This window comes from Melospiza georgiana, chromosome Z, assembly GCF_028018845.1.
Source record: "Melospiza georgiana isolate bMelGeo1 chromosome Z, bMelGeo1.pri, whole genome shotgun sequence".
Lineage (NCBI taxonomy): Eukaryota > Metazoa > Chordata > Aves > Passeriformes > Passerellidae > Melospiza > Melospiza georgiana.
The window spans coordinates 27,168,925-27,195,632 of record NC_080465.1 but is presented as its reverse complement, the minus strand read 5'-3'; the positions used below and the strand labels follow the sequence as shown (position 1 = coordinate 27,195,632).

Sequence of the window (26,708 nt, the reverse complement as noted above, 5' to 3'; positions counted from 1 at the left end):
ACTATGCAACACTCTTTAATTTTAGGTTTCTGTAAAAAGTATATGTCCTATGTAAGAACATCATTAAGGAGGAATCCTAGTTGTAAATTGCACCAGTTAATTTTCTCCACCCCAAATTAGCAATATAAGGTAAGACAGATAGGATTTCAAGAGCTGTGACACTCTTCCCTCTGTTCTAGTTGACTTGTTTCATCTGGAGAGAAAACAAGCATGTTAAAAGGCAGTATAAAGCAGATAACCTTCATGAACAGAAAAGAAACTTTCAGCATCAGGAAGGTTAAAAAAATCCAGATATTTATCATATTAAAAAAATCCAGCTATTTATCATTGCCTGATTTCAGATATCAAAGCAATATGATCATACTTTCAGGCAGAGAAGTGAATTTTTAATTGTGTCTTGCTGAAGGTAAAATACAATTTTAGTTAACTTATAGTGTAGTAACAAACATCTAACTCAATTTCCTGAGGGAGATTGGCATGGCATGGCATGAAGGGTTCAAAGTTTTAGCTCCTCTTTTGCATCCTTTTCAAATCCTTTTGCCATCCTAAAAGGATTAAGATTTGGCTTCTTTGATAATCTACGTCCCTTAATAAACCTGAAAAGTGGCTGACTGGACGGCATAGACTAAGCTTGACATTTCCTTGTTTCTGACCAGAATGGTTTGCACAGAGGCTGGCTTTCTGTGACAGCTTCAGCCGAGGATTTAGGACTCAACATATTAGCTATGTCATATTTAGCTGCAGGAGTTTTGGACATTTCCACCCCCACCTGCCCATTTCTCCTTACCAGCTGCAGGTTAGTGCGCTTCCTAGCCAGGATGACAGAATGGAAATTACATCTGTACTTCAGTTCTCTCAGGTCAAGGACTCACATTTCAGTGTAAAAACTACACTCTTGGCTTAGGCTGGTTCACCAAATTGTACCTGTATGCTCAGATGGGCTGGGAGGCTGGGAGCCAGGAAACTGGTACCAACAATTTGATGCTGCAGTATTAAATCTGCCAAAACATCTATGAAGGAGCCCTAGAAAACACCAAAATTGAAACTTCTACCTTCTGTTGCATCAATACAGCAGTTTTTAAACCACAGAACGTTTACTTTTAACTTCTTGGGAAAAAAAAATCATATTTATGCAGAAATTCTGACTCTTTGCTTTCCTTTTGCCTTGAACTCATCAAAACTCATGTGTATTTAATTTTAATATGGCTATGAAGAAATGTGTGAAATCTTAAGTGGGCTAAATCTATATGTATAATTGCTAAAATATTTTTGCTTATCATGTGCTGTCTTTAATATTGATGTTTGGTATATTATTTTAATATACTGAATATACAGATAATATTTTCACTAACTATTGCTCAGCATTTTACTTTGTTTCCATGTATTTATATTTTTTATGACATCTAAACAAAGCTAATTTTTAACAGAAAGCATATCTTGCATTTACCTGTATTGAAGATCTATGGTGCACAAATAATTGTGCTATAGAAAGAAATGTTGGGTGTTTTTTCAGATATGAAGTTTTCACAAATACAATTTAACATGAAACTTTAGGATCTCTTTTGGATTTCCTCAAAAAACAATATCATGCATGCTCTGGGAATTCTGTATTATAATATAACAAATTTTTTCTTCAGGGAGTAGGTAATGTCACGCTATTTCCTGACAAGTGAGTCAAGATGGCATGAATTAAAGCATGAATTTGGTTACCTGTGCTTATTAGCCTATCACTAACTAACGAGGCAACAAGCTCTTGAGTTTTGGGAACTGAACTACATTGTGTTTAACTCTTTTACCCTGTGAGAATTGCAGAGCTGAAACTTTTAATGATGCTTCTTCTCTTTGGAGACAAATAAATGTTAAATGTTGTCAGTACCCTCCTTCACAGTTTCTCTTTTAGCTTTGTCTGAATAGCTTTCTGCTTTTTCTTATTCCCTTGATGCAAATTTTATTGAAATCTCAGTTCCTTGTAAATTGGATCTCAAACTACCTTTAGAATTTTATCTAGAGGAAGCACAAAGCTACTGAGAATGACTATTCCTCTTTCTCTTTTCACACATTCTCAGTAACTGCATAGACAATGAATTATTATTTTATTCACTTCTGTGGCCTCTTCGCTCTTCTAGCTGACAGAGATATTTATGTCTTATAGTATGACTTGGAGAATCTGGAGCTGGACTCTGAGAATTTGGCAAAGAACACAGAATCTTTTAAAGTTGAAGGCTTTTAAAAGTCAAAAGGCTTATTGCTGATTTGCTGGAAAACCTAATCAGTGGAGATTCATTATGAATTTTCTGTATTTCCTTTGCTGCTAGAGGTAGCCAGAGCAAGACTCAGAGTTTTGAATGCCTGGAAATCAAGGTCTTCCCAGTCAACCTTCAAAGCCTTGCCAGGACTACAGGGAGAAAAGGTTAGCTTCAAGGCAGCTGCTCATCCTCAGGTCACATAACTCATTGAATGAAAGATGCGTGGTGGCAACACACCATGGTTGCATGTTCACACTTAGGAGCATAAAGCTGGAATTAGGGAGCTATATGTTTTGCGTGTTAATTTTTGAGTGTGGGGAAATTGCTTGGTATGGGGGCAGCAGATTGCCCCTGGTGAGGTGTGGCATTAGCCAATCTGAATGTGAACGTCGGCACATACCTCTTCTCTGCCACAATTCCACTCCCCGTTTGACTCATGTGATGTTTCACTGTGTTCAGCCAAGGGTCCTTGTCCTGAGTAGGGCAGGTATCCCTGACCCAGCAGAATTCTCACCCAGGAAATGTCTGGCTGGAGTTCTCTGGTATCAGAGGATTGCATTAGTGTCATGTTGGTAATTAAAAAATTTGACAATTTTACTTAAAATTAGCACTGAAAGATCTTGCCTTGACTTCAGCTTCCGTCTTCTATTTCTTAGACATTCCTTCTCCTGTCATGGAGCTGCTAGGGAGCACTGAAGAGAAACATTGACTCATGTGCACTGACCAGGGTTTGTGCTGTGACTGTTGTGCTGCTGCAGATGGTTGAATTTGGAACTGACATGAGAGCAGCCAGCAGTTCTCAAGCAGCTTCAGTCAAATGCCATTTCAGGGCAACAGAGAAGAGAAAATCAAAAAGCCTTTAAATTCCTGTCCTCAGGGCCCTTTCCCATGTTGCCAGTCACAGACCTAGTGAGCTGCAGCTGCTGCTTCCAGTAACAGAAGGAGAGCTTCAAGTAGCTCGGGAAGGCCATGGAAAGTGGGGCCAGGAGGTCACTTTGTAGCAGCCCTGCTAGCCGAGTGCAGCCTGTGAAGGCAGCTGTCCGGGTGGTCTTCCCTCTTGCATGGCCTTCTTGCAGAGGTATTTAGCATTTGGAGAAGATGATGGACCACACCTGCCCTACTCCCCAGTCGCCCTCAGTGATACAGAATAGAGGTGTAAAACAGGTCCTGTAGGAAAATGCAGAACCTATTTTCAGACTGAGGGAGCAGAAGCTCAGCTTGCCACCACCAGGGACTTAAATGTCGCTTCTTTGTCCCTACTTCTCTGACAGATTCCCATACCCTGCACAAAAACCCCCCATAAATAAATGAAAAACAAACCAAAAGAATATTTTAAAATATTTTGCTCTGTAAGCAGCTTTATTTTGTGTTTAGAGTTTCCTAGAACCTGTGTGCCTGAGGTTGCTGGGGATGTGCTCAATCAGTGTTTTGCATTCCCTAGCATGGTGTTGCTCTCTGACATATTCCTCCTATAGTAGGGAAGCAGCCAGGTGAAATTGTTCAGAACACCAAATATTAAGAGACCAGGAGACAGAGTATGTTCACCATGTTGACATGGGGTGTTAGAAATTGACATTTTCCTGAAATTGAGATTAGAATTGCTGAAGCATTTAAGACAGTATGTCTGCATGTACTTTGGAACCAAAAACCTTATCTTTAACTGTAATTCCAGTCCCCTATGTAGAAGGCTCTCATTGTTTCATTTATAACTTATTTAATGCCACTACTGTAAAAACTGTGTTTCCTGCAGGCAAAATTCACATGTGTTTTATTTGGCTTACATTTTAATCAGCATGTTAATCTGAAGTAATTTGGAGCATCAAAAAGCATTATTGATTACTTTTGTTTCTATTTGTTTCCAGTGATTAAAAAATAATTTTCTGAATCAAGTAATCCAATTAGAATTTTCTTGTGAGGATATACATACATGTGCAAGTCAGGAATTGCTCTGCAGCCTAGGAGATGCAGCTTGGAGAACAGGGACAGGAAGAAATTATATGCCTGACCAGAACAAAGCTCCTGAAGTGTGTCTAGAATTCAACAGAGTTGCCTAGAATTCATGCTGGAAGGCCATATTTTTCCCAATTCAAATTTTGATTTTGTTTCTTGACAACATGAAAAACCCAAAAGTCCTCTGTTCATGAGTCCTGCAGCCTACTTGTGCACTCTTGTTGCCTACTTGCCAACCAAAATACCAGATTTTCTTAAGGCTGGTTAAGGACTGTCAGCCAGAGGCATTTGCACTTGGATTGTAGCCTTTAAAAGTGAAGTATCAGTGATTCCAAACAAGAAAATACCCCAAGGAGAAGATAGCACAGATGGAACTAGGCAGTGTAGCTGCTCAAATTTACTGGTTTTAGTTGAAAATATTAGCTCAAATCTAGCAGTATTTGGGCTAGTCAATATTGTATTTTTTAAAAATTAGCTTGCTAGAAGAAGTGTTAGTCTTATTGTCAGGACTGGCTGTGTTCTCTGGTGATTCCAGAGCATGTAAAGCAGCGCTCAAGTTAAACTATAAATATAGCAGCTAAAGTAGTTCAAGGTATACTTATTTTCTGCATCCTTAATCTTTGTAGTGATACATAAACAGAGTGCTGTCAAAATCTCTGCAGTAAAGCTGTAAGATACGTTTGAACCTACTTGGAGATGTTCTTCAAAGGTGCCCTGTAATAAAAATAAAGACCTCTTGGTTTTGAGATAAAGGGATACTTTTAACTGCATCCACCAATTAAAGCAATAAAACATCCCATGGGACAATAGTATTTTGTCTGAACATAGTGGAGAGTTAAATATTAATTACTTCTAGGTATTGCTCCTCATTAACTGTAGTGGCCAAAGGTAACCAAAATTAAAATAAATAAAGCATATGCGGAAATTGTTTCCACCAAACTCATGCTACAAAAGTTTGAAATTACTTCAAAGGGGCTTTTTATAGGTTTGCAGCACTGAAATTTGCCAGTGATTTAGGCAAAAAATTTTTCAAACATGTGTGCACTCTGTTAGTTTGTTGATAGACTCATTCCACAGTCCTCTAGTACACATAATAGAGGGGTCATTAGTTCTGAGAAAATTGAGTATTTTTCATCACTGTAGTAGAAGTGTGTACATATCATAAACAGAGCCTGAAGGGATTTAGTTCCAGGTTATTAAGTGTTCATTTGAGATGGTGGAAAATAGCTGCTGTTTCTGATATTTTAGATTAGATGGCTCTTATTGCTTGTAGGGTTTATTTTCAGTGACTGTTAGTCTTATTATTACAAATATATATTTAATGACTGAGGCAGCATCAACAAAATCGGTAAACTCAGGTGCTATCCAAAAGCTGAAAAGTATTGATTCATTAGTTAGGACTTTATCATTAACTGAACTCTAATAGAAACTCTGCTGCAATGATATCCAGCAATTAACGAGACAGAATTGTTATTTGAAACTTTTTACATGTAAAAATGGAAAATTGTGTCAATTTGTTCACTTACAAGGATACATAAAGGCACTAATAAAAATCTTACTGAAAAATTTTCCCTAAGAGAAGCTGCAGTGGAATCACCGTCCTGCTTGGGAAAAAAAAAATTAAGACATCAGGGCAAACATAGGCAATTTTTCAAAAGGTTTTTCAGAAATAACATTCTTGACCACCCCAGTAATGTTGTGTTTTCCTTGCCTAATTAGATTCATCACCTGTACTGCAACCTCAAACCCTTAACAATAATGATGCAGTTGTTACATAGAATAACACATCAGAAGAAAAATAGCATAACTATTCAAATAGTAAACTCTATTAAAAAACATAATTTTCTTCTGCCTGTTTGTGAGAAGACAATACAGACAAAGGTTTTGTATCAGTATTTTGCAGATACAATTTCTTTTATACTAAATCTAATAGAATCAAGAACTTTTCAGTATTAATTCAATTTTTTTAACTGTTCTCTATGACTGAATCATCAATCTACATAGTGAACTCACAGTTCTGATTAAATGGCATCAATATTTATGTTGGGCATGTAGTGCAGTCACACTGGAAATCTAACACAAAGGGACTATTTCTTTAAGGATTGGCCAAATAGCTAAACCAAATATATTACCATTCACATTTGCAGCTGCATTTTTTTTCTGCCTTTTGATTCTTGTCAGATTTTTTTTTTTTATTAGTACCATAGCTCTCTTTGGTGCTGCTGCTGTTTGCTATGGAAAAAGACAGTGACCCTGATTATGAACCACTGAAGTCATATCATTGAGTCTGAACATTGATTTTGCCTACTACTAGTCTCTCACCTTCCACTAGATGCTAGTAGGATATTAGCTCCTTTAAGGGGCGGTGTTTGAGACAATTACAGCTAATTATGAAGGTAACACATGATGACCCACTGTTAAGTTTGGCTGCCCTGGTAGCATAATCCTTTTTCAATCTGTTTGTCAGTCTGTCATTTTTGGAGCTTGAATTTTCCCTGCTTTCTGTCCATTGTAGCTTGAAATATGTTTAAAACACTGACCACTAAATAACACACAGATAAATACTGACAGCTGAAAGAACTGGCAATAGTAAACAGAACCTTGAATTGTCTGTCCTGCCTATTGAATTTTTATTCCATTTTGTCTTAAATGTGTAACATTATAGATAGATACTGTTCTTGGTAAGAAATAAATAATATAGTAATACTTAATTCATTAATGGAAGCATTCTCAGGATGTATAAGACTTTCTAGAGCTACTCTGTGGTTCATTCTTATTTATCTACAGATGCCTTTTTCAATCCAGAAGTATTTTATGTAATTTACTATTCTTCACACTCTGGTGCAGTTAAGTGCTGTTTATTAGGAGGGTAGAGAGCAGCATCCCTCAGGACACAGGCAGTTTGTAATTAGTAGGAATATTTGGTCTACGAAGTTGGTAATTATCCTCATATTCCTATAATTTAACTCTAGAAATGAACCATACATGCTGTTTAGTGGTTTCAGAAGCCAGATCTATTCTGAGTTTTGTGTAGGGAGGCTCTGTTCCATCACATGCAACTCCAGTGGGTGAGTTGACTAAACTGTGCTTAGTTGTGCATGCTAACATATCTACATGGCTAATTAAATTATCATTCCTGAGCTCAGCTGAGGTCCATCTTCAGATCCATATGAAATGTATTATTGTGCTTTGATCCCACTTTTTTTTTTGGTTGGGTTATACTCATCTACATTAGCAGGTGACTGAGCACATTACCAAGCAGCTCAATAGATCCAAGTGGCTGCTGCTGATGTCCCCGCATTAGACTGTGCATGGTCCAGGGGCTACATCAGACTCAATTTAGTTTGGTTACTTGGACCAAATATCCCCTTTATGCAGGTGTCTCAAAACTATCTGAAAAGCTAGTGCTTGTCTCAGACCTTTAGAGGCCAGGGTTCTTCCATATGCACTTGGAACACAGCTTCTGGTCTGGTTTCAGTTCCTCAGAAAGAAATCTGGTTTGTATGCATTAAATTGGCTCCAAACCAGTATGTGGTACATGCAGACAGTCAAGGGTTTAGCTTAAAAAATACCTCTCCTGCTCTGAATTTAAGTGCAAATTCAAGCAGAGCAGCTCACGGGTGTTGAGTTGCTGCATCCTCCCTATAACTGATTGTGTGAGTGCTTTACCATGGTGTCCACAGGAAGTCAGACTGCAGATTAACGTGGTGTTTACAGCCACCCTTTAGACTGCCTTGATTTAAGTAAGCCAGACTTCAACAACTGGCCAGAGCTCAGAGTTACTTAAAGAAAGCAAACTGCTGTTTCTCAGACATTAGTCACTGGTTCCTGGATCAGACAGCACTTAAGGACTAGCAATGTGAATGGACACAGATTGTGCACACCATGTCTGTCATGCACATAAATCCGGGCACGCGAAGTGGGTGCTCTACAGCTGACATCAGTGCGCCAGCTTGAGTGCATGATCCACACCTATTGCATCATATATCATAAACTCCCATGACCAAAATTCTAGCTACTGACCTATGCTGTACAAAATTAGTTGTTCACTGACTTAGACAAGTGCCAGGGCTGGTTTATGTGCTGATGTGAGACATGGTAATGTCTTGCTAGTGCAGGGTCACGGTGGTGCTGATTATGCAGATTATCATTCAATTAATCTCATTATATTCAATATGTATTCAGTTCATTTTCTATTAGATAAATAATAAAAATAAAAATTAGGGCAATTATTTTCTAAAATATCTAGCCCAACTTTTTTAATATGGTTACTGTAATCTAAATTTTCCTTTTTTTCCCCTTTGAAAAAATGGAAAAATGGAAAAAACTAGAGAGACAGGAGTTAAAAAGTTCAGCTGTATTCAGCTGAAGTGGCCTACTCTCCTAACAGATTATGCTCACTGAATATCCTATTTTATAAATGGCTGTCATGTATATGAATGAGATAGTTCAAGTTGAATTTTTATATTTTAAAAAACTGACTTTTGTTTGTTTGGTTTTTTATTGACAGCCAGTTATGTATGAAATGTCTAAGTTCAGGCTTGAATGTCACCAATTCAGTGAATAAAGCAAAATGACAAAGCATTATCTGCCACCTTCCTGTATGCCTTCAGCTTTGCAATTTGCAAGCAGCAGATCTGACTACATTGAACTGCTAGACTTTATTATTTCTAGTACCTGATATCTGTCTCAGTCTGGTTGTATGTGCAAGTAGCAGTGAAAATTGGATGAACACCTGCATATGGGGACAGGAACACCTGATGGTGTTAGGTTACTGCTGTCATGTGAAATGTGTGCTAGAATAGGTAACCATGACTAATGCATGTGCACTTAAGAAATGCAAAAGGAAATGGTTTTTGTTAGGTGTGCGAGCATTTTGGTTTTTCACACTTGTGATATGTACACTCTTTTCTGCATCACAACTGAAATAGGTTCTACGCACTTGTGAAGGTAAACAATGTTTGCAACATTCCTTTGGTGTGTAGCTAATATGATACCAACTGCTTGTTGTGAAAGTCATTTCACATATCCCTGGATGCCCTCAGAGCTCCTTACAGAAAACTACTCCTCAGAGAGCTAAGGTTGGTTTTGGAGGAGTGCTGAAATTTGCTTTGTGTGAATTATGTTTATTTTTGTTGTCTTTTTCATATCTTACATAACTTCATAAAAAACCATGAAGAGTGTAATAAGAGTGTTCCTAATAAATAAAAACCATCTACATTAAGTGTAAAAGAACAATAAATGCTTATCGAGCCTGTTTTTCTTGGATCTTCTCTTGTCACATTGACATGGAGTAAGGATAAGCTGCACTGATGTGGGTAGCATTGCAACACCATAAATCAGTGGTTAAGCTAACAAATCTAATAAATCTGGTTTTCAGAAGTGGAGAATCTGGCATTTCTCCATTTCAAAAGTCCATTTCTGTTTCCTTTAGTGATGACTACAGTAAGGTAAACCAGTCCAGGTTTTTGGTAAGTGGCAGCTAGTTCAGGTTGTGTCATATTTTAGGAATGATATTCCTCAATTTAGTACTCCCACTAAAGAGAAAACCACAAACCTCTGGTGGCAGATGAAACACAGAGGTTACATCTTGAGATAAGAACAACTTACTGGAAGCTGTAATGAGATGGGAAAACAATACTAATAAGAAAAGTACTCAAAGAGAGAGTGATGTACATGCAAAAATTACGGGCCCGACATGCCCTACCCCAAGGCAATGAACAGTGGCCCATGAGTTCTCCACCCAGACTGTTCCCACATCCCAAGCCGCTCCCACCTTCTTCCCCAAAGCATCCTGGACTTCCTACCCACAGAGATGGCAACAGGTGCTGGAGAATAACACCCAGACATGGCCATGGAGCTCTAGGTTCCAATCCCTCACCGCTACTGTGAAAAGTTAACTCAATTCTGGCCCAAACAAGATTACTCGGTTACAGAAAGAACTTTTTAGAGAATAATGGGAAATAAGTGGATACAGAAGAGAAACAGCAGTCTTGCTGGGCAAAAGCAGCTACAACTTTATTATTTTTTCAGCATTGCTTTTCTAATGGAAAATAGCCACTGAAAGAAACAATTACATGCTTTTTGGGTCAGTTTTTAAGAATGAAACTTGATACTAAAATCCCTTAATTTTTCAATAACAGAAAAACATTTTGTAAGTTTTTAATTGCTTTAATCCTTCATGGAATACCAACATTTTTATGACAGCTTTTTTTTTTTTCCTGTGGCAAAATTTCACTTTGTAAGAGTGAGAACATTCAGTAAAATTTTGTGTTTAATGAAATATTATTTTCAAAGGATTAAAAAAGCATTTCTGTGAAGTCAAAATTATTTAATTTTTGTTGTTTTGAAATATCAAATGTTTTTCTACCTACTACTTTGGCATCAATGTAGATTTAAAGTAAATTTTTGTCTGGCACAATACTCTTAGACAAAAATAGCTGTTTAGACTTATGAGTCTTCTCTTGTGTTCCAAAGTTTATTTGCAGAGAAAACAAACAAATGTTTTAATCCAGAAGACTAGTATTTAGATACACAGACATCTGGGTAAATAGGGCACACTGTTACTACCCTGTGTTTTGTTATTCTACCTTTGTTTCACCTAACCCAGAAGAAGATGCAGAAATTGTTTGGATTAGTGCATGTCAGGTATGGCAAGAGATACTTTGCACAGCATTTCCTTGCTGTTATGGTTCTCTGCCTTCTATTTCAAACTATCACACTGACTTGCTCTTACTATTCTACCATTTGTCAGACTGCTCGCTATGAAGACTACTGGCTCAGTAGACTTTTTCTGACATTCCCCAAGAAAGTTAAAGTAATTTTTTGTATTTATTAATTATTAAGATCTGTAAATGTTCTTAAATGTTGATCAGGAAAGTTGGTTTTTTCTCCCCTCATTAAAGAATATGTTTCTCGTCCTGGCCAGCTGATCAGGCTAATCCTTAACTCCTTCTGCTATGGCTCATCAAGACAGAATCTCTTATGTGTGCATTAAGCCAGACTCTCTGAACTGTGTAAATGGAAATGTGCAATTTTGCATGCAGCTGTCTGAATGTATTATTCCTATTAAACAAGCCACCCTCTTTTCTAGGAGTGTCTTGTTGTCACTTTGAAATGCAGTTAAATAAGAGAATCCTGATACATCACAGAAATAATATATCATGGAAAAATTAGAGTTGTCTGCTTCGCATCTATTCCTTTGTGCTTTTTTCCCCCTGTGGCATAATTCTTACATGAAATTTCAATAGGACCTTAATAGTTGCTCTAGTAAATAATTTGGAAAAAGGGCAGAATATAAACTTTTGGTTGTTCAGCAGCATAACTGCTGGCTTCTAGATGCAGGTCAGAATCAGTCCCAGTGCTTGCTGTGTTTGCACAGCAACAATTTAAGCAACAGTTTTATCTGGTGAGGGAAGAGCCTCGATAGACAGTGGTGTCATTTGTTCTTGCTGTGCTTTCATGTGTGCCTGGACCTGCCTTATTCGACCTTCCAGCCGCAGAGTCCATTCCTGGCGAAGCCTGCAAAGAGAGTACAAGTGCTTAGCAGTTATTGAGCCAAATCCTTCAAATGTATCCAGGGCTTTTCAGCAGGGTCGAAGCTTACCTCTCTTTCATCACCAGAGCACTTGTCCTGTATTTATTTACCAATTACACATCCCTCTAGCTTGCTAGATTGGGAATGCAGGGCAGAAAAGGATAGTGCTGATATTATCAGTGGTTGACATTGCTGGATTCCAAATGAGTCAAACAACTGCTGAAATACTGTCACTGTGAAGAACTCTGTTTTTCCCTCTGGGGTATTCTCAAAGCCACACAGATGTACTGCCTATGCAGTAAGGTCATTCAATTTGTAAATTAAAAAATACAGTTTTTCCTCCAACCCCTCAAGTTCTGCTGTAAAATGTTGTGGAGAAGAGCAGGCTGAACTTAAAATATGTCCTTTTGGATAAAAAAGAAAACAAAGTCAACTCTGTAGACCCTGTACATGTTAAATGAAAGGAATTGATGTCACATGCAAGAGGAGCCACATAGCTTCAAGACACTCGCATAGTAAAAACAGAAGAGAAAATCTCTAGGGACCACTGCAAATACTGTTGGCTGGGCTGTTTTCTGAAGGAAATGTTATGAAACATCTGACCCAGCAATATTATAAGATTAGATATTATATGGTGATGCAAAATGCATCACAGAATATATGAGGTTTTAAATTACCTTTGGTGTGGTGTAAAGAACAGCAGCCAATGATTTCATCTGAGAATAACTCAGCAGTAGCTCTTTCACATGGATGCTTGTGTTATCTGATTCGGAGTTTGGTTTTACATTGTGTTTTAAACTACCTAGTCTTCAATATCCTTTTGTGCATATAGATAAGCCTCAAATGAGAGATGAAGTGAGTTAGGAAAAATCTGCTATTGAGAATACTGGTGTTTCTCATCAATGTCCTACTGTCAAAAAAGGAGCACTCACCTTTATGTAAAACCACACTATTCTCCCAAGTGCCTCTTACATGAGGTAGTGGATATGTATGTTTTGCATTGATAGCGTCTATTCCCTCCTGAAAGTATCACTTTTTTTCAAATTATAGAACAGTTTGTGAACACTCTGGGCTTTGACTGGGCAAGTGACTTTGAAGGAGTCTGCTTGGGTCTATTTCAGTTGTGATGGGTCAGTTATGACATATTGAATATGTAAGTTAAAACATATTCAAGGTTCTTTCACAATATCTCTTTCTTCAGAGTAGAGTTTTTAACATTTTCAACTTTGTGAAGTCAAAAATGTTATCTAAACCACAAATTGCATTTCATTTGCACTGTCTTCTCCTGATAGTCTTTTGTGATCTAGGGTGATAAATGTTTCCAGTGAAGCTGAACACTTTCCTGGATTTTATTATACATGTTTTTTCTCCAGCAATTTTGTGATTGGGATTTGAAAATACTACTGAATAGTTGGAGTAGGATACTGGAAGAAGGATTGTCCACATCCGACTTTTTTGAGATACAAGGCCTGCCCAGATCTTGATTTCCAAGTATCTAAATGATGACAGTACTTCCTTCTTGGGGACTGGGGTCAAAGTACCTAGAATTTTTTCCAAGAAGTAGTCCTTTAGCAGGACCTTCCAATTTGTTGAAGTCAAATTAGTTTATGTGAATGTCCCAGTTTTGAGAAAGGTTTATGCAGAAAACCTTTGTTAGCTTCAGGAGAAAAGCACAAAAAGAAGCCACATGAGACATGGTATTTCTTGTCCTCTGTTTCTGCCCATTAGTATTCAGGGAATTCATTCAGTGTGCAAGAGACCCTGGTTTAAAGTTCTGAGTTTTCACAAGTTGAACAAATACTTGAAGCAGTCCACCACACTTGTGCAGAGTTATCTGTACCACAATACAGCTATATAGCTCTCTCTGTAGGCAAATCCTGTTGTTTTATACTGCTCTGTAAAGCTCTCCCCTTCCCCAAACTAAAACAAACAATAAACCCCCAAAACAACAAAAAGCCCACAGCCCACAGCATTGTGTCATTTTTACCTTTGGGTTTATATGATGTGAAAGGCTGTTAAACATGACAAAGGTGCCACAGGATTTTTATTCTACAGATTAGGTGGGTGGTTGTCCCTTTAATGTAATACTATTTTGTTTATTTGTGTAGCTCTATCAGTTCCAGGTAAAATTCCTGCTATTTTCTGGCTGTCACTATCCATAATTCCAAAGTGCTTTATTTTTTCATGGCTGTGCTCCAAGGCCTTTGAAGAATGCTCATGAGGTTTAGGGGTGAGGGGTGTCTGAGTTTCCATGCAGAAGAGCCATGGTAATATGAGACAAGCAGCTGTGAGAGGAAAAGTGCCAAAGACCCAGAACACAATCTGTGCTATGAATAAAGCAGTACAATAACAGGTTACCTTATTTTAAAACACGTGATGACATGCCTTGCTGTCTTGTGGAAAAGAAAAAATACCACTTACTTGTTCAGGGCACTTTTGCTTAGCCTAGACTCTTCAGCTTCTTGTTGCTTAGTTTGCTCTTGGATGACCTTTTCCCAGAAGTTCTTCAGCTCTTCCGCATCATGACCACCCATCCTGTGGTGTCTAGAGTTCGTATGCTTGCTCATTTTCTGAAAAGCAATTTGGAGGTCAGAGCAGTCAAAAGCCTGACCTGAGGCAGATATTCTCTTACTTAGCCCCTTGAAATTTCATTCTCGGGAAGTGCTATTAAAATAAATTATGTCACCCGAAAAGAATAGGTAACTGGTGTGTAGTCTGCCTTGAACCAAAATATAAGGCATTGAAACAGGCCTTAGGTGACAGTTGAATGGCATAACGATATTTTTGCTGCTGAGTAATGACTGTGCATGGCACAGTTCACTGAAATATTGTGGATGCCTCAGTATGTGTGATATTTTAAGTAATTTTAGAAGAACTTGTGAAAAATGCTTTCAAATATAGTGCCATTGTCACTGGAGTTCAGATTAGATGTGAAGGACTTTCCTATTTTCTATCTTCCATATTCTTAAAACAGATCATAGATGCTTTATCTCAGGGAAATGCACCACTCCTAAATGATTCCTTCCGCTACTCCAAATGATGTCATGCACAAAATATACAAGGGAATTATGAATCTGAATTGAAACACGCAGAGTGCAAAGCCCTGGGGAGCTTGTTATGGTATTGTTCTATTTTTTATCAAAATTCAGTCTTAAATGCTTTTAAAAGTATAGCTCCTTGAAATACAGGGATCAGTTCCAATAAATGATGACAGAAAATAGGCGACTTTGTCCTTGCTAAATGCATGCTATTGAAACATTAAAATTCTCATCATGTCTGATGTCCTTGCTGATATTACTGTATTGTGTTGATTATCAGATGGTAGTGGCACTTTGAAAAGTTAGGTTCTGTAGCCTATTTCCTGAATCAGCCTTCTCCATTAAGTCCCACCAGAAAGTAGGAGGATACAAGAAAGAAAAACCCCAAAAACCTAAACTCCAGAGTTTTCTGTGACTAGATCAGCACTTAATTTGAGGGTTGCTATGAAATAAATCCCTTGCTTCCTTGCATTTACCTGCGTTCTGCTATCATTAGATACTTTTGCCAACACGCCACTCTGTAATGGTGATGAATTAATGCCTCATAGACCCTGATATGGACTTGTGAATCTTCTTTCTTGATGATTTCATACTTTAGGAGCTATTCTTGATAAACACAACAAAGACTATGCTAATGTAGGCCAATCTGAAGAAACTTTTGCTTTGTACAGCGCTGTAAAGTAGAAGATCAGAGTAAACGTAAAGGACTGTCAGATGTAATACAATTAATGCAGATTTCTGAAAGATTACTATAAAATACAGTATTTGAAACTCCTGGCATCTTAAAAGTAAGTTTTAAGCTAAGTTCTGGGCATCTTCCTAAATTGAATATTTTAGATTTGTCATAATTTTCATGTATCATTTTTTAAAAAAAGATCGGTAATAGCAAATAATTTTGCCAAACTTGGCACAAAGTCTGGCTGGAATGGAAAAACTATTTAACAAAAAGAAAAATCTCTTCGAGATACATTCTTTTTCCATTGAAAATCCAGTTGCTTAAAGACCAGCACAGCCCAACTGGAGTGATAAGCATGATCATGTAATATAACCTTCCGTGTGATGGAGTGCCTTGAGAGGTTAGAACACTGGTCCTCTTCACAGCAAGGCCAGCAAGAGCTGCACTATCACAAAAACAACCAGATATTTTTCTCTGAGGCAAACAGCATTTTTCTAGTGTTTCCCTTGATATGGACTGGGGGTGCTGTAGATGTAGCAGTGTGATACAGCAGCAATTGTTGCATCGGTGTGGATAGAGCAGTTCTACTAACACCTTTTGCTAAATGTGTTGTGTTTGGCAATGAATATGGTCTAAATGGGATCATGGGTAATGTTAATAAAGCTTTGTCTCACTCTGAGGTCCCAAAATAATAGCATTATTTAAGGCATCATCTTGCAAAAAAATATTCCTGTCACGGATGCACTGGAACATGCCCTATCTGTGTCTTAATTCCATAGGCCTTGAGCAGTGTTAAAATAAATGCTCTGGTAATAGCTTGTTACAGCAAGTGATGGAATCTGATTATTTCATCATTCCTGGATCAGCAGGTCACATGGGTCTTCGCACCATTTAGAGGCTCTTCTATCACTAGCAGCTGCCCACTTGACACTCTACAGATAATTATCCCATTGCCTCAGAAGCCAAGTGCAAGTTGCTGACAAACTGAATCAGCGTGCCCTCCAAACCCTATTATACTTTGCCTCATATAAGAATCTGCCATAACACATTAACCTTTAATTAGAGATTAAATTTTTATGATTATTAAACTTCTAGTTGATGTTCTCCAAATGGTACAAAGAGGATCTCCAGTCTTTATCTGAGATTTAAATTAGTTAGATTTTGGGGGGTACATCAGCGTTTTGGCTGCCTTAAGCTTTGTCTGCTCCACTGAAAAGAGCACATTGTGATCAGAGAGGTGCCCAAAAGATGGAGGTAGTTCTGCAAGCTTCAGTCTGCTAGGTTTGTGGGTTTTTTTGCAAGACATTTGCTATTAGTTCCTAGGAATGCCAGTGACAGTTAATATTTCACATGGTATTGCTGTGGTCCTTGCTAAGACGGATTCTTGATGTAGAGCTTTTGAAGACAGTATTGTCTGCATTGCTGGCCAGCCTCTTTCATGGTATGATGTGTGAAAGCATCATATTTTTCAGCCTGGCATTACGACATCTAGGTGTAGAGACTAGGGTTCATGTGTACTGTAATACCTGCTTTTCTTTATGCTAATTGAAAGATTCTTCTTTGGAGCTTGGTTTGAATTTCTGAGTAACCCTTTGTATAAAAAAAAAATCTTTATTATTGCTCTATTGATAACATTTTTGTTGATGTGTGATATTTTATTTTTTAGATGTCCCAATAACCTAAATTAAATTTACACTGGCGACTGGACTTAATACTGTCAAAGTTCCTCTTGATTCCTTCACTCAGATAGTTCAGGGCCCAGTAACAAGTAGAACAATTAGATTTTTCCTGTAAATAAAAAGCACACTTTCTTATAGTCTCTTGGCCAGTTTTGTCTGGGTGGAGAGAGGGCAAAGAAAATAGGTTCATCATTCCAGATATATTACAGTAAAGTCAGGGAGGTGTCTTTCTGACTCCTAATGGCAGGTTGTTTTAACATGTTTATATACTGATATGAATGTAAAATAACCAAGAGCAAGCACTTCTATTAATTTAAAATTATTCATTCAGACGACTTGAAATATTGTAAGCATCATTTATGAACTGAAAATTTATGCTATAAAACTTTCTGCAATATATTTTCTATGAAAGGTTACTAAAATGTGTGTAACACTGGCGCAAGACAGTCTCTTATTAAATATTCAACTAAGATAGTTAAGGAAGAACTATGATTATATAGGTTTTGCTGTCCTACCTGCCCATATGAAGTATAGTTTACTGCTCTTTTAGAGAGCCAAGCTGATAAAACAACATTTAAATTAGAATGAAATTAGATCTTGGTTAAAGTGGTTTATGCATTTGGCAGCTCTGAACCTCAACTGTGAAAAACATGAAAGTATGTACAAAACAATTCTTACAGCATTCATCATTTACAGAAATTAATTTATATGCTACCATATTATTAATTTATGGAGAATGTCCACAAGAAGAAGTAATTGTAAAAACAAAATTAATGGCACTGTAAAAGAAAAATCTCCTACATTTATAATCAAACCATAAATCAGAGGGCCATGCAGCAATCTGTAAGACAGCAAATCACTTATGAAACACAGCACCTACATATAATACATTGTTTTAAACTCATAAAACCATAGAGACACCGACTATGCTGAATTGAAAGGGACCCACAAAGATCACTGAGTCCAGTTCCTGGCCCTGCACAGCACCATCCCCAGGAGTCACACCATGTGCCTGGGACATTGTCCAAATGCTTCTTGAGCTCTGTCAGGCTGTGACCACTTCTCTGGGGATCCTGTTCCAGTGTCCAACTACTCTCTGGATGAAGAGTCTTTTCCTGATAATCCAGCCTAAACCTCCCCTGATCCAGCCATTTCCTTGAGTCCTCTTACTGGTCACAAGAGCGAGGAGGTTGATACCTGCCCCTCTGCTTCTCCTTGCGAGGTCACATCCCAGAGACAGTTTAGAGGAGGTTTGAATTGTGAATGATGAACAGCTTTCCCTCTACAGACTTATCCAATAAAAGGGGAGAAAATTTTGCTTCTAGCTGTAAGTCATATGCACAACTTTTGTTCACTGACAAAAAACTAGTATAGAAAAAGCCAGTGGTACAACCTTCTCTCATTTAATCTGATTTGCATCTGAGTGTGCTTTGGTAAGGTGTTAAATTAGTAGGTTCCCACACGCTCTGGTCTTAGTCCCTGCCTCGTCTGCATGTATTGAACTAATGCAATCTCAGTCTACCTCTGCTGAGGTACAAAAAGGAGTTTTAAAAAGTATCCAATGCAAATAATTTCTTTTCTGCGCACTTTGTAATTTCTACATTGGACTCTTTCTGGAGAAATTTTAAGAGCCAGAAATGGCTCTTGATGTTTTGAACAAAATTGCTATTTGGAGTTACCCTTATGTGAAATAAACAAGCAGGAGAAGAAAATAATTTCTAAAGTCTCAGGAGCCATTTTTTTTACCTTTTTAAATCTTTCTATTTGACATGTCTTAAGATATCTATAGTCGTTAAAATTCAGTGTTTTATACAAACAGACTTGTAGGCAAAATATTTGTGCTTTTGCTTTTTAGTGAGAAGTATTTCAATATATTCAGTAAAACTGTTAGTTGAACATATTTGGAGAAAAATATAAATGTGATTTTTAATCTGAATTATGCATAATTTAAAGAATAATTGGTTTGGCTAACAGAAGGAAAACCACTTTATGCTTTACATTACCAATAATGTAAAACAATATTTGAATATATCCAAAGTTTATTTAGAAAATTTTTGCTGAAAGACAGTCTTTAACAATAATTATATTTTCTATATGTATATATACATATCTTAAAAATATTTCCCTTCTAAAAAATGGAGATAAGTCTAATTTTAACTCTTTCCATGAATCTGATGATTCAGCCAATTTTAATATGGAACATAAGTATATTCCTGGAAGAATTTCCACAGTCATTTCAGAGATTTTTTGGTGACCATTGTAAACAATGGAAAGATTATCTTTGACTTTAACTAGACTCAGTCCCTTGGGTCATATCATGACCATGAGCTGGTTTATCTTTTTCAGGACACTAATTAATATCCTATTCCTTTTGCCCTTCACCAGGGTTTGTTTGCCTAAGCATGGAATGTTTTCCAGCGTTATAGATCTACTACAGTACAGTTCGAAGCCTGTTTTTAGGGTCCTTAAAATTTTTTTTAAAAAAGCTCAAAGCTCTGAGAAGTTTTAAGTTACACATAAAGAATGCATAATTTTGATGAGTATCCCCTTACATGTTCCTTTTATGGTGGTTTTCCTTTCAGTTGAAGTGTGTGTAATACAGAAGTTCTTGCAATACGAAAAAAGATAATAACAAATAATAGCTTAATAACTCAAGTTATGACTAGAGTAAAATGAAACAGTGGAAGGATACTTATATTTTATAAATCACAGAGGATCAAAATAAATTTCTAAATGTATACTGAAATATACAGAATTCCAGAATTCCCTCCAGGTCATGGAGGGACCAAGAAGAAAACATTGTTCAAATTCATATGATTTAACAAAACATATGTATATCCATATGTATTAACAAAATTAATGTATATCCATGTATATCTAGGCAGGTTTAATAATCAAGACAGGAAGAGAAAATCTTATTTTGGACAAAATACAAGAATATAAATGCTTACTTTGATTGTATAGTAGCTTCCTCTTCTGTCAAAGTGTGGTTTTCTTGAGTGATTACTGAATCATGTCAGTTTTACCCCTGGGTTGCCCTTTTTAAGAGAACTCCAACTGCCAGGAATAACTGATGAAATCTTTTCATCCGTCACTCATTTTTATTTGGGAGTGATGACATCTGCTATTATGAATTAGCTTAATGGCAGCAGGGGAAAAAACCCCAAACCCACAGTCTCATTTTGTGAAGCCTGCAACACACCACGAGTTATGACCAGACAGTTACAGGGCACAAACTCTGAATACCACGTTTGATCTGTGCTATAAATTTTGGCAGGTGCCACTGATGTCATAACTTGGCTCTGGAGAAAGTTACTCAAGTAAGATCCCACAAGTGTGGATCACTGTAGCATAACCTCCATATGACTTGTGAGAATTCAGCACCATCCTCTCCAAGAAAAAGGATAGATCTGAAAAGATCATGTTGAATAACACATCTTGTCTCACGTTCGTGCTTCTGAGTGACTGACAGATAAATAGATTTCTTTTCCACCTCTTTTGAAGTGTTGGTCTGTAAAAGCACCTGGTAGACTACATGACAGGATTCCAGCTAAGCTGTTAATACACTCAATAGTGCAGGAATCTGACCAGCTGCAAGCTGAATCATAGCGTATACAATTTGTTACCGAACTTAGCAATTCCACTTCTTGCACATATTCTTCCTCCTTCCACTGGCAGTCCTGGGTGAACAGAAAAACACAAGTGAGTAAGGTGCTACTTACTCTGACAAAGGGAGAGCAAATAGGGACAGACTTTCTGCTCTCAGTTTTTTTTTTGGCAACCTGAATGCATAACCTTTTGGTAGTTTGGCAAGTTCCACCTTGAATTTAATTATACTTCTTACTCCAGGTATTTTTAGTGAAAGCTTGCTCCAGACTTTTCTGTGCCAACTACTGTAAGTTTTCTTTTAATCTAAAATCTGAATGTATTCAAGAGACAAGTTACCCTTCTCATGTCTTCAAGCTATGTAGGGCAGAAATCTGTTCCCCTCTCCTTCCTTGTTTTGATATTACAGCGTTTAAGGACTTTGGAGTCTTCTCATACTCATTCTCTGGACAGAGAGATAGGTATCATGACTCTTTTCTGTGGTCTCATTAAACACAAGCACTGAGAACAGTATGTCACATTCCAGCTAAGTATTAGTCCCTTGTATGCCTCCTTATTTTGTTTGGATAGCACAATTGGAATCTAAAATAACTTTCATCTTTTCCAGAGAAGTACAATGCTCATTACAACTTTCTAATTGATTCATGCACTCATCTAGTTCTCCTCTTATTTTTTGCAACTTACAAGGTTCAACTTATGGCAGAACTTTTAATTAGATCTCAAACTCACAAACTGCCTCTTGTGCTATTTTCTCTATTCCAATCCTTCCAGTAATATCTTTCTTTTGTTTTTGAAATTCAGTTCTCTATGCTTATGACAACCTTTCTGTTCTCCAGAAAATTTATTTAACTCACTGCTTCATTTTGTGCCAAATGCTGTTGCTCAAAACATTGTTTCTAAGACAGCTCTGGATAAATTCCTTTTTTAAACTTCTCACAGTTAGGGAGCTTTCACTAAAAGATGTTAGCTCATTTTAAAAACTTCTAAGTTTAAATAGATACATTCTGGTGAGATCATAAAAAATAAAAGCTGGTTCCTCCATAGAGAAGAGAAGAAGGGTAAACAAGAGGCATGTAGTCAGCCTTATCTCCTAACATAAAGAGTAACAGGTTATTTATTGTCTGCTGGATGTGGTTAGTAGACAGTGAGAAAGGAAGAGAGAGGGAGATTGCAATGTATCATTAAGTATCCTTATAGAATCCATAATTAGTTCAGATGAACAGCTAAATTAATTTTTCCACTAATCAATCAGTAAAACCTCAGCATTGCTACTGTTAGTGTAGGTGAGCCATGAAATGTAACATGAAGCTGGTAAATCACCGTTCCAGGACAGACTGCTCTGATGGATGGCTGATCCTGAACCCTAGACAAATGCCCAAATTGCTGATGATGGTGTCAGACTCACAGTTTCTCATCTTAGAGCTGCTCCTCTTCATATAAATAATGCAGAACTCTGGGCTTGAGAGGCAGTACCAACAGCATTGCTTGTTTGATCTCCTGTATGTCTCAGAGGTGCGTTTTGCACTTTTCAAGATATCAAATATATTGCTCATATTTTCTCTACTAGGTATCCTGAGGCATACTTTTTCATGGCAAACAAGTTATGGAATTTTTTTGAAAAATCTGAATTTCACTACAGCCCAGACATAAAACAGATCTTGAAATCCCACTTATATTCTTGCGCTGAAACTGCCCCAATTCAACATCTCAGAGAACTCACACACAGTTCCACTGTGCAATGTCAGTGATGCCTAGTGGTAAGAAAGCATAAGAAACACTAGGGAGAGGATGAGGCTGCAGCAAACCACACAAAAATAATGAGAGATTTTTGATCATTGTAAATAAAGTGACTGAGAAATGGGAAGCAAGACTGATTGATCACTGCAGTATCAGTCTGATACCATGTAGAGATCAGCAGTATAGTCTACTCCAGCCTTCTTGCTGTTCAGAGTCAGTTGAAACAATGTTATGTGACTTTAGAAACAGCATAGATTTTCTCTATAGACTTGTCAGACAAATCAATATTTTGAGTAAATTATTTCAAGTTTATAAAGCACACAGACACCACTATATGATCAAAATTTTACAGCCTAACTTGACAGTTTCACCTAAGAATTTGACAAGTCTGCAGTGTAGCTCTCACAGTAAGGCTCTGACAGTTGCTTCTGCTCATTTGTAATGATTTAAATCTATAGGTATCAGATAATATTGTCTTGCACTGACACAGCCTTTGTTAAAAATGACTGTGCTTTGGATGCTGTATTACAGTAATTCACTTTGTTATCCTTTCACCACCTTGTAATTTTTGCCAGTTGGAGCCGATATAGTAATTTGTATTTCTTTTGCTTTATGTGAGCTATTGATGCTGTCAATAAAATGCTTGATTGCATCAGGTAACTAAAACTTATCCTTCATTAAAAGGAAGAGAATTAATTTGTTAAAGTCCATTGAAGATTTCAGTGGGCAATTAACTACGGTGATGCCCATATAGTCTAACACTCTACAAAACATATATTTATTTCCCTCTGTTTTGCTTGGTCATATACACTTAACTACCAGAAAAGGAGGTAGCCTAGTCTCAGAATTTTTTACTTCCATTTCCTTATCAGGACTGTTTGTATTTTGTCTACTGCACATTATTTTCAAGCATGCAGGGAAGACATCAAAAGAAATGAAGGCTAAGTTGGGCTACAGCAGCTGATTCCTGATTTTCACTCATATAAAGCTACTGCCAGCTTGCAGAGCCTGTAGCACATGATGTAGGCTCCCTCATGGAAGGGCTCCGTAACTGATTCAAGGTGCACGAAACAGTCGATGCGGGAGGTCATGATGAAGTATAGATGGTACTGCAGGTTTTGTAAGGTCTAGAAAGAGCTCTTCCTGTGTTATGAACTGGTTTAACACAGAAGGTTTAAGACAGAAGACCAAAGAAAGCTAAGCCTCTGTGAACAAAATGGATCAGACCCAGAAAAGCTTGAAATATACTTTAAAAATGTGGTTAAAACCAAACGAGGTTAGATGTTGCTGCCAAAAATTTGAAAAGTTTTATTTAATAGTAAAAGCGGCAAAGAGAAAGAGAGAAAAAAAAGAAAGAGAGAAACAGAGAAAGAAGAGAGTGTGGGGGGATGCCAGGACAGGGAAAGGGTGATGGGGTTAGGTAGAAAAACTTCTGAGGGTCCCAATGATGTCTCGTTGCTCCCCTCCACCTGGTGTTCTTGAGGCTGCCCTGCGGCTGCCGTGCCCCCAGGGCACACGGACTGTCTGGAATCCCGGGCATGGATGTACCTGTGGGCAGTGGGGATGTCCAGGCGCCTCCCTTGCAGGCCCGGTCTGACGGCGTCCCTTGCGGCGTTGCGGCTCTGTCGCCCCGCGCTGCCGTGCCCTGGGCGGGCTCTGGGAGCCCTCGGGGGATCCTGTGGCAACCCACGGCACCCCCGGGTCCTCGGTGTGCCTGCGGCTTCTCCGGGGCGAAGGGGCCCCTCGGCCGAGCCCTCTGCACAGCCGGCATGGGTGGCCACGGCCTCTCAGCAGAGGCCTTTTCCCCACAGCCCAAAGCCTCTCCCGCAGCTCTGCGTGAGCCCTGTGCGGGCCTGGCAGCTGAGAGCCCTGGCGCTGTGCTTTCCCTTCCCAAGGTGCTCAGCTTGTGCGCTGTGAATTGATTCTCCTGCCCCAGCCCTAGTTGTTACTTTATTTTTCTTCATCAGTGAGCGGTGTAGGGCCTCAGTCAGGGCCCTGTTCAGGGCATGGTGGTCTTCTCTGCAGCTTTTGTAATACAGTTTTGGCGAAACAGGCAAAAGTCCTTCATGAAGATGTTTAAGTCATGAACTATAATATTTTAGTATTCAATGAACTGTCTTGACATTTTTCTTCTATCTTTACTACTCAGCAAATGCAGCCACCAATTACACATTCAGGAAATTTCTGTGGCGACCACTTGCTGAATCTTGTCTTCCACACTTTCACCTATGCTGTGCTAATTGTCTTTAGTTGTCTGACTTTAACTTGAAGGGTCAAGCTTCTTTAAGCTTGAAAATCAGGATGATCTTCAACTAGACGGAAAAACAATCCTCAAGGGTTTAAGGGTTCTTATTAGATATTGTCTGGGGACAGTGCTGCTAATGGTAGGGTTTATTTGAATGCTCTCTGTCTGCACCAGATAGGGAGACACAGTATGAATAATCTGTGGGATAACATGCCAGAAACACTGAAAAGGTAGGGGGGGGTCAAGGTAGGAGCACTGCATCTGGCCCCGTGAATGATATCGCTAAGCTCATGCAAATAGACATCATGCTAGAAGATGTATTATTATTTCATCTGTATAAGCTGGAAAGTATTTATCTCTAATGAAGTCAGGCGTATTATGTCACAGGTCCTATATTACGTCACATTTCCTGAAGAAATGTAAAATGATTGTACAAGATAAGCAATTGGAATAGCCTGATATCTTGAACATCAGGGCTGTGTGGTGTAATACTACTTGATCTACAGCTTAAAGAAAGGCTTGTCTGTGAAATGTGCAGCAAAAGTTTAGGAACAGAAAAAGTCCAGAATGGAAGACAACACAGTGGTCCTATGTGAGGGAGGTTGGAGGGTCCAGAGGGGAGTGAAAATGATGTAATACCATAAAATCAATATTTGTGACAAAGCTAATTGAAATTTGGCGTGAGCAAACATGAGGGGACCAATATAAAATCTGCTTGGGGTAGGAAATTACCCTGTCAAATTCCTTCGAATTAGTCTGATTTTGCAATCTGAGTTTACAGCTGGTCAGTGCTATGCACTGTGGAATTGTATTACTGGAACTGAAATGTTGACTTTACAATCCTAAGGAAAAGGAGTTTGGAAATGCTCTCCCCGAGAGGTTGCATCAGGCTACCCAGTTTGTTCAAGATTCCCTCTTAATAACTCTCCAAAGTAAAGAAGCGGGTTATTATACCCATAAAGTCTGGAAAAAGATCTGGTATATTTCAGCTGGCAGTATGAAAGAACTTGTATAAGAACAAGTCGATGGTTTATTCATATTAACTTGTTCAGATCTACTAGTTACATTGTGACTTGCTAAAGAAGTAGTGCAGTATTTTCCTTTATTTTTAATTAATTAGTTAATAAAAAATTCTGTTGGTATATTATGGAATTTTAACACAACTTAGCTTCGTGGTATTTGCAACCTTTTAATGTTCTGATAGCATGATAGTCACTTCATGGACTTGAACATTCAAATTTTAAATAATTTCTAATAAATAACGGAGGTATTCCCAACTCCATATGACTTATTGCACTGAGCTGTTACTTTGATTTGTTCCTCTAAGGATTTATCACATCCTACCTATGTTATTAGGGCACCAAGTTTTTCAGGACTATCTTTTAAATCAGAGAATGTAGCAAAATCTGTCCTTAGTCCTATTAGGCTGTTTGGTGCTTGACAGTGTAATAATATTTCTGTTTAAAAACTTTATTTCCTTTAAATAGTACTTAAATATTAACCTGCCTAAATCACTTGACTGTTGTCGAGGAATATCTTAGAGTTTAAACACACAGACAAAGCACCCATGATCTCCAGTATTTTTTTCTACTTGTTATTTTAATCTGTTGCAAGAATGAAGAGCCGCAATGTTGCTTTAGAGCAAAAGGCAGTCTAAGTAAATTTCTACTGTAACAAGGAATGGATAAGAAAAAAACAGCATTAAGAGAAAGCAATTGGTGGTGAGGCCCTGAAGTTCAGTCAGTGCATTTCAGGCTCTTTAGCAGTAGTCTATGACAGACTACTTCTATTCTGGTCTGAAATTCTCTCAGCATTTGTTTGATGTGTACTGGATGGGTTCGTAGAGCATGCCTGTTATTTTCTCTTACCTGAAAGTAAGTTCTTCATAAGTACCCTTTCATTTCAAGCACCAGTGCTGAAGAATACCTGAGTGTATTTGAATTACTGTTTGTTGTGGGCTAAGAAATTGGGCTCACACAACATGAATGATAAGA

At 37.9% G+C, this 26,708-nt stretch overlaps 1 protein-coding gene across 1 annotated transcript; it reads right to left on the bottom strand.

Moving 5' to 3' along the window:
* Positions 1 to 11,584: 11,584 nt before the first annotated feature.
* Positions 11,585 to 14,300, bottom strand: LOC131096289 (protein FAM240B-like). Its single transcript, XM_058044620.1, has 2 exons — positions 14,155 to 14,300; positions 11,585 to 11,717 (listed from the first exon to the last, which is right to left on the bottom strand). The coding sequence occupies exons 1-2, from the start codon at positions 14,298 to 14,300 to the stop codon at positions 11,585 to 11,587; spliced, it is 279 nt and encodes a 92-aa protein (XP_057900603.1).
* Positions 14,301 to 26,708: the final 12,408 nt, after the last annotated feature.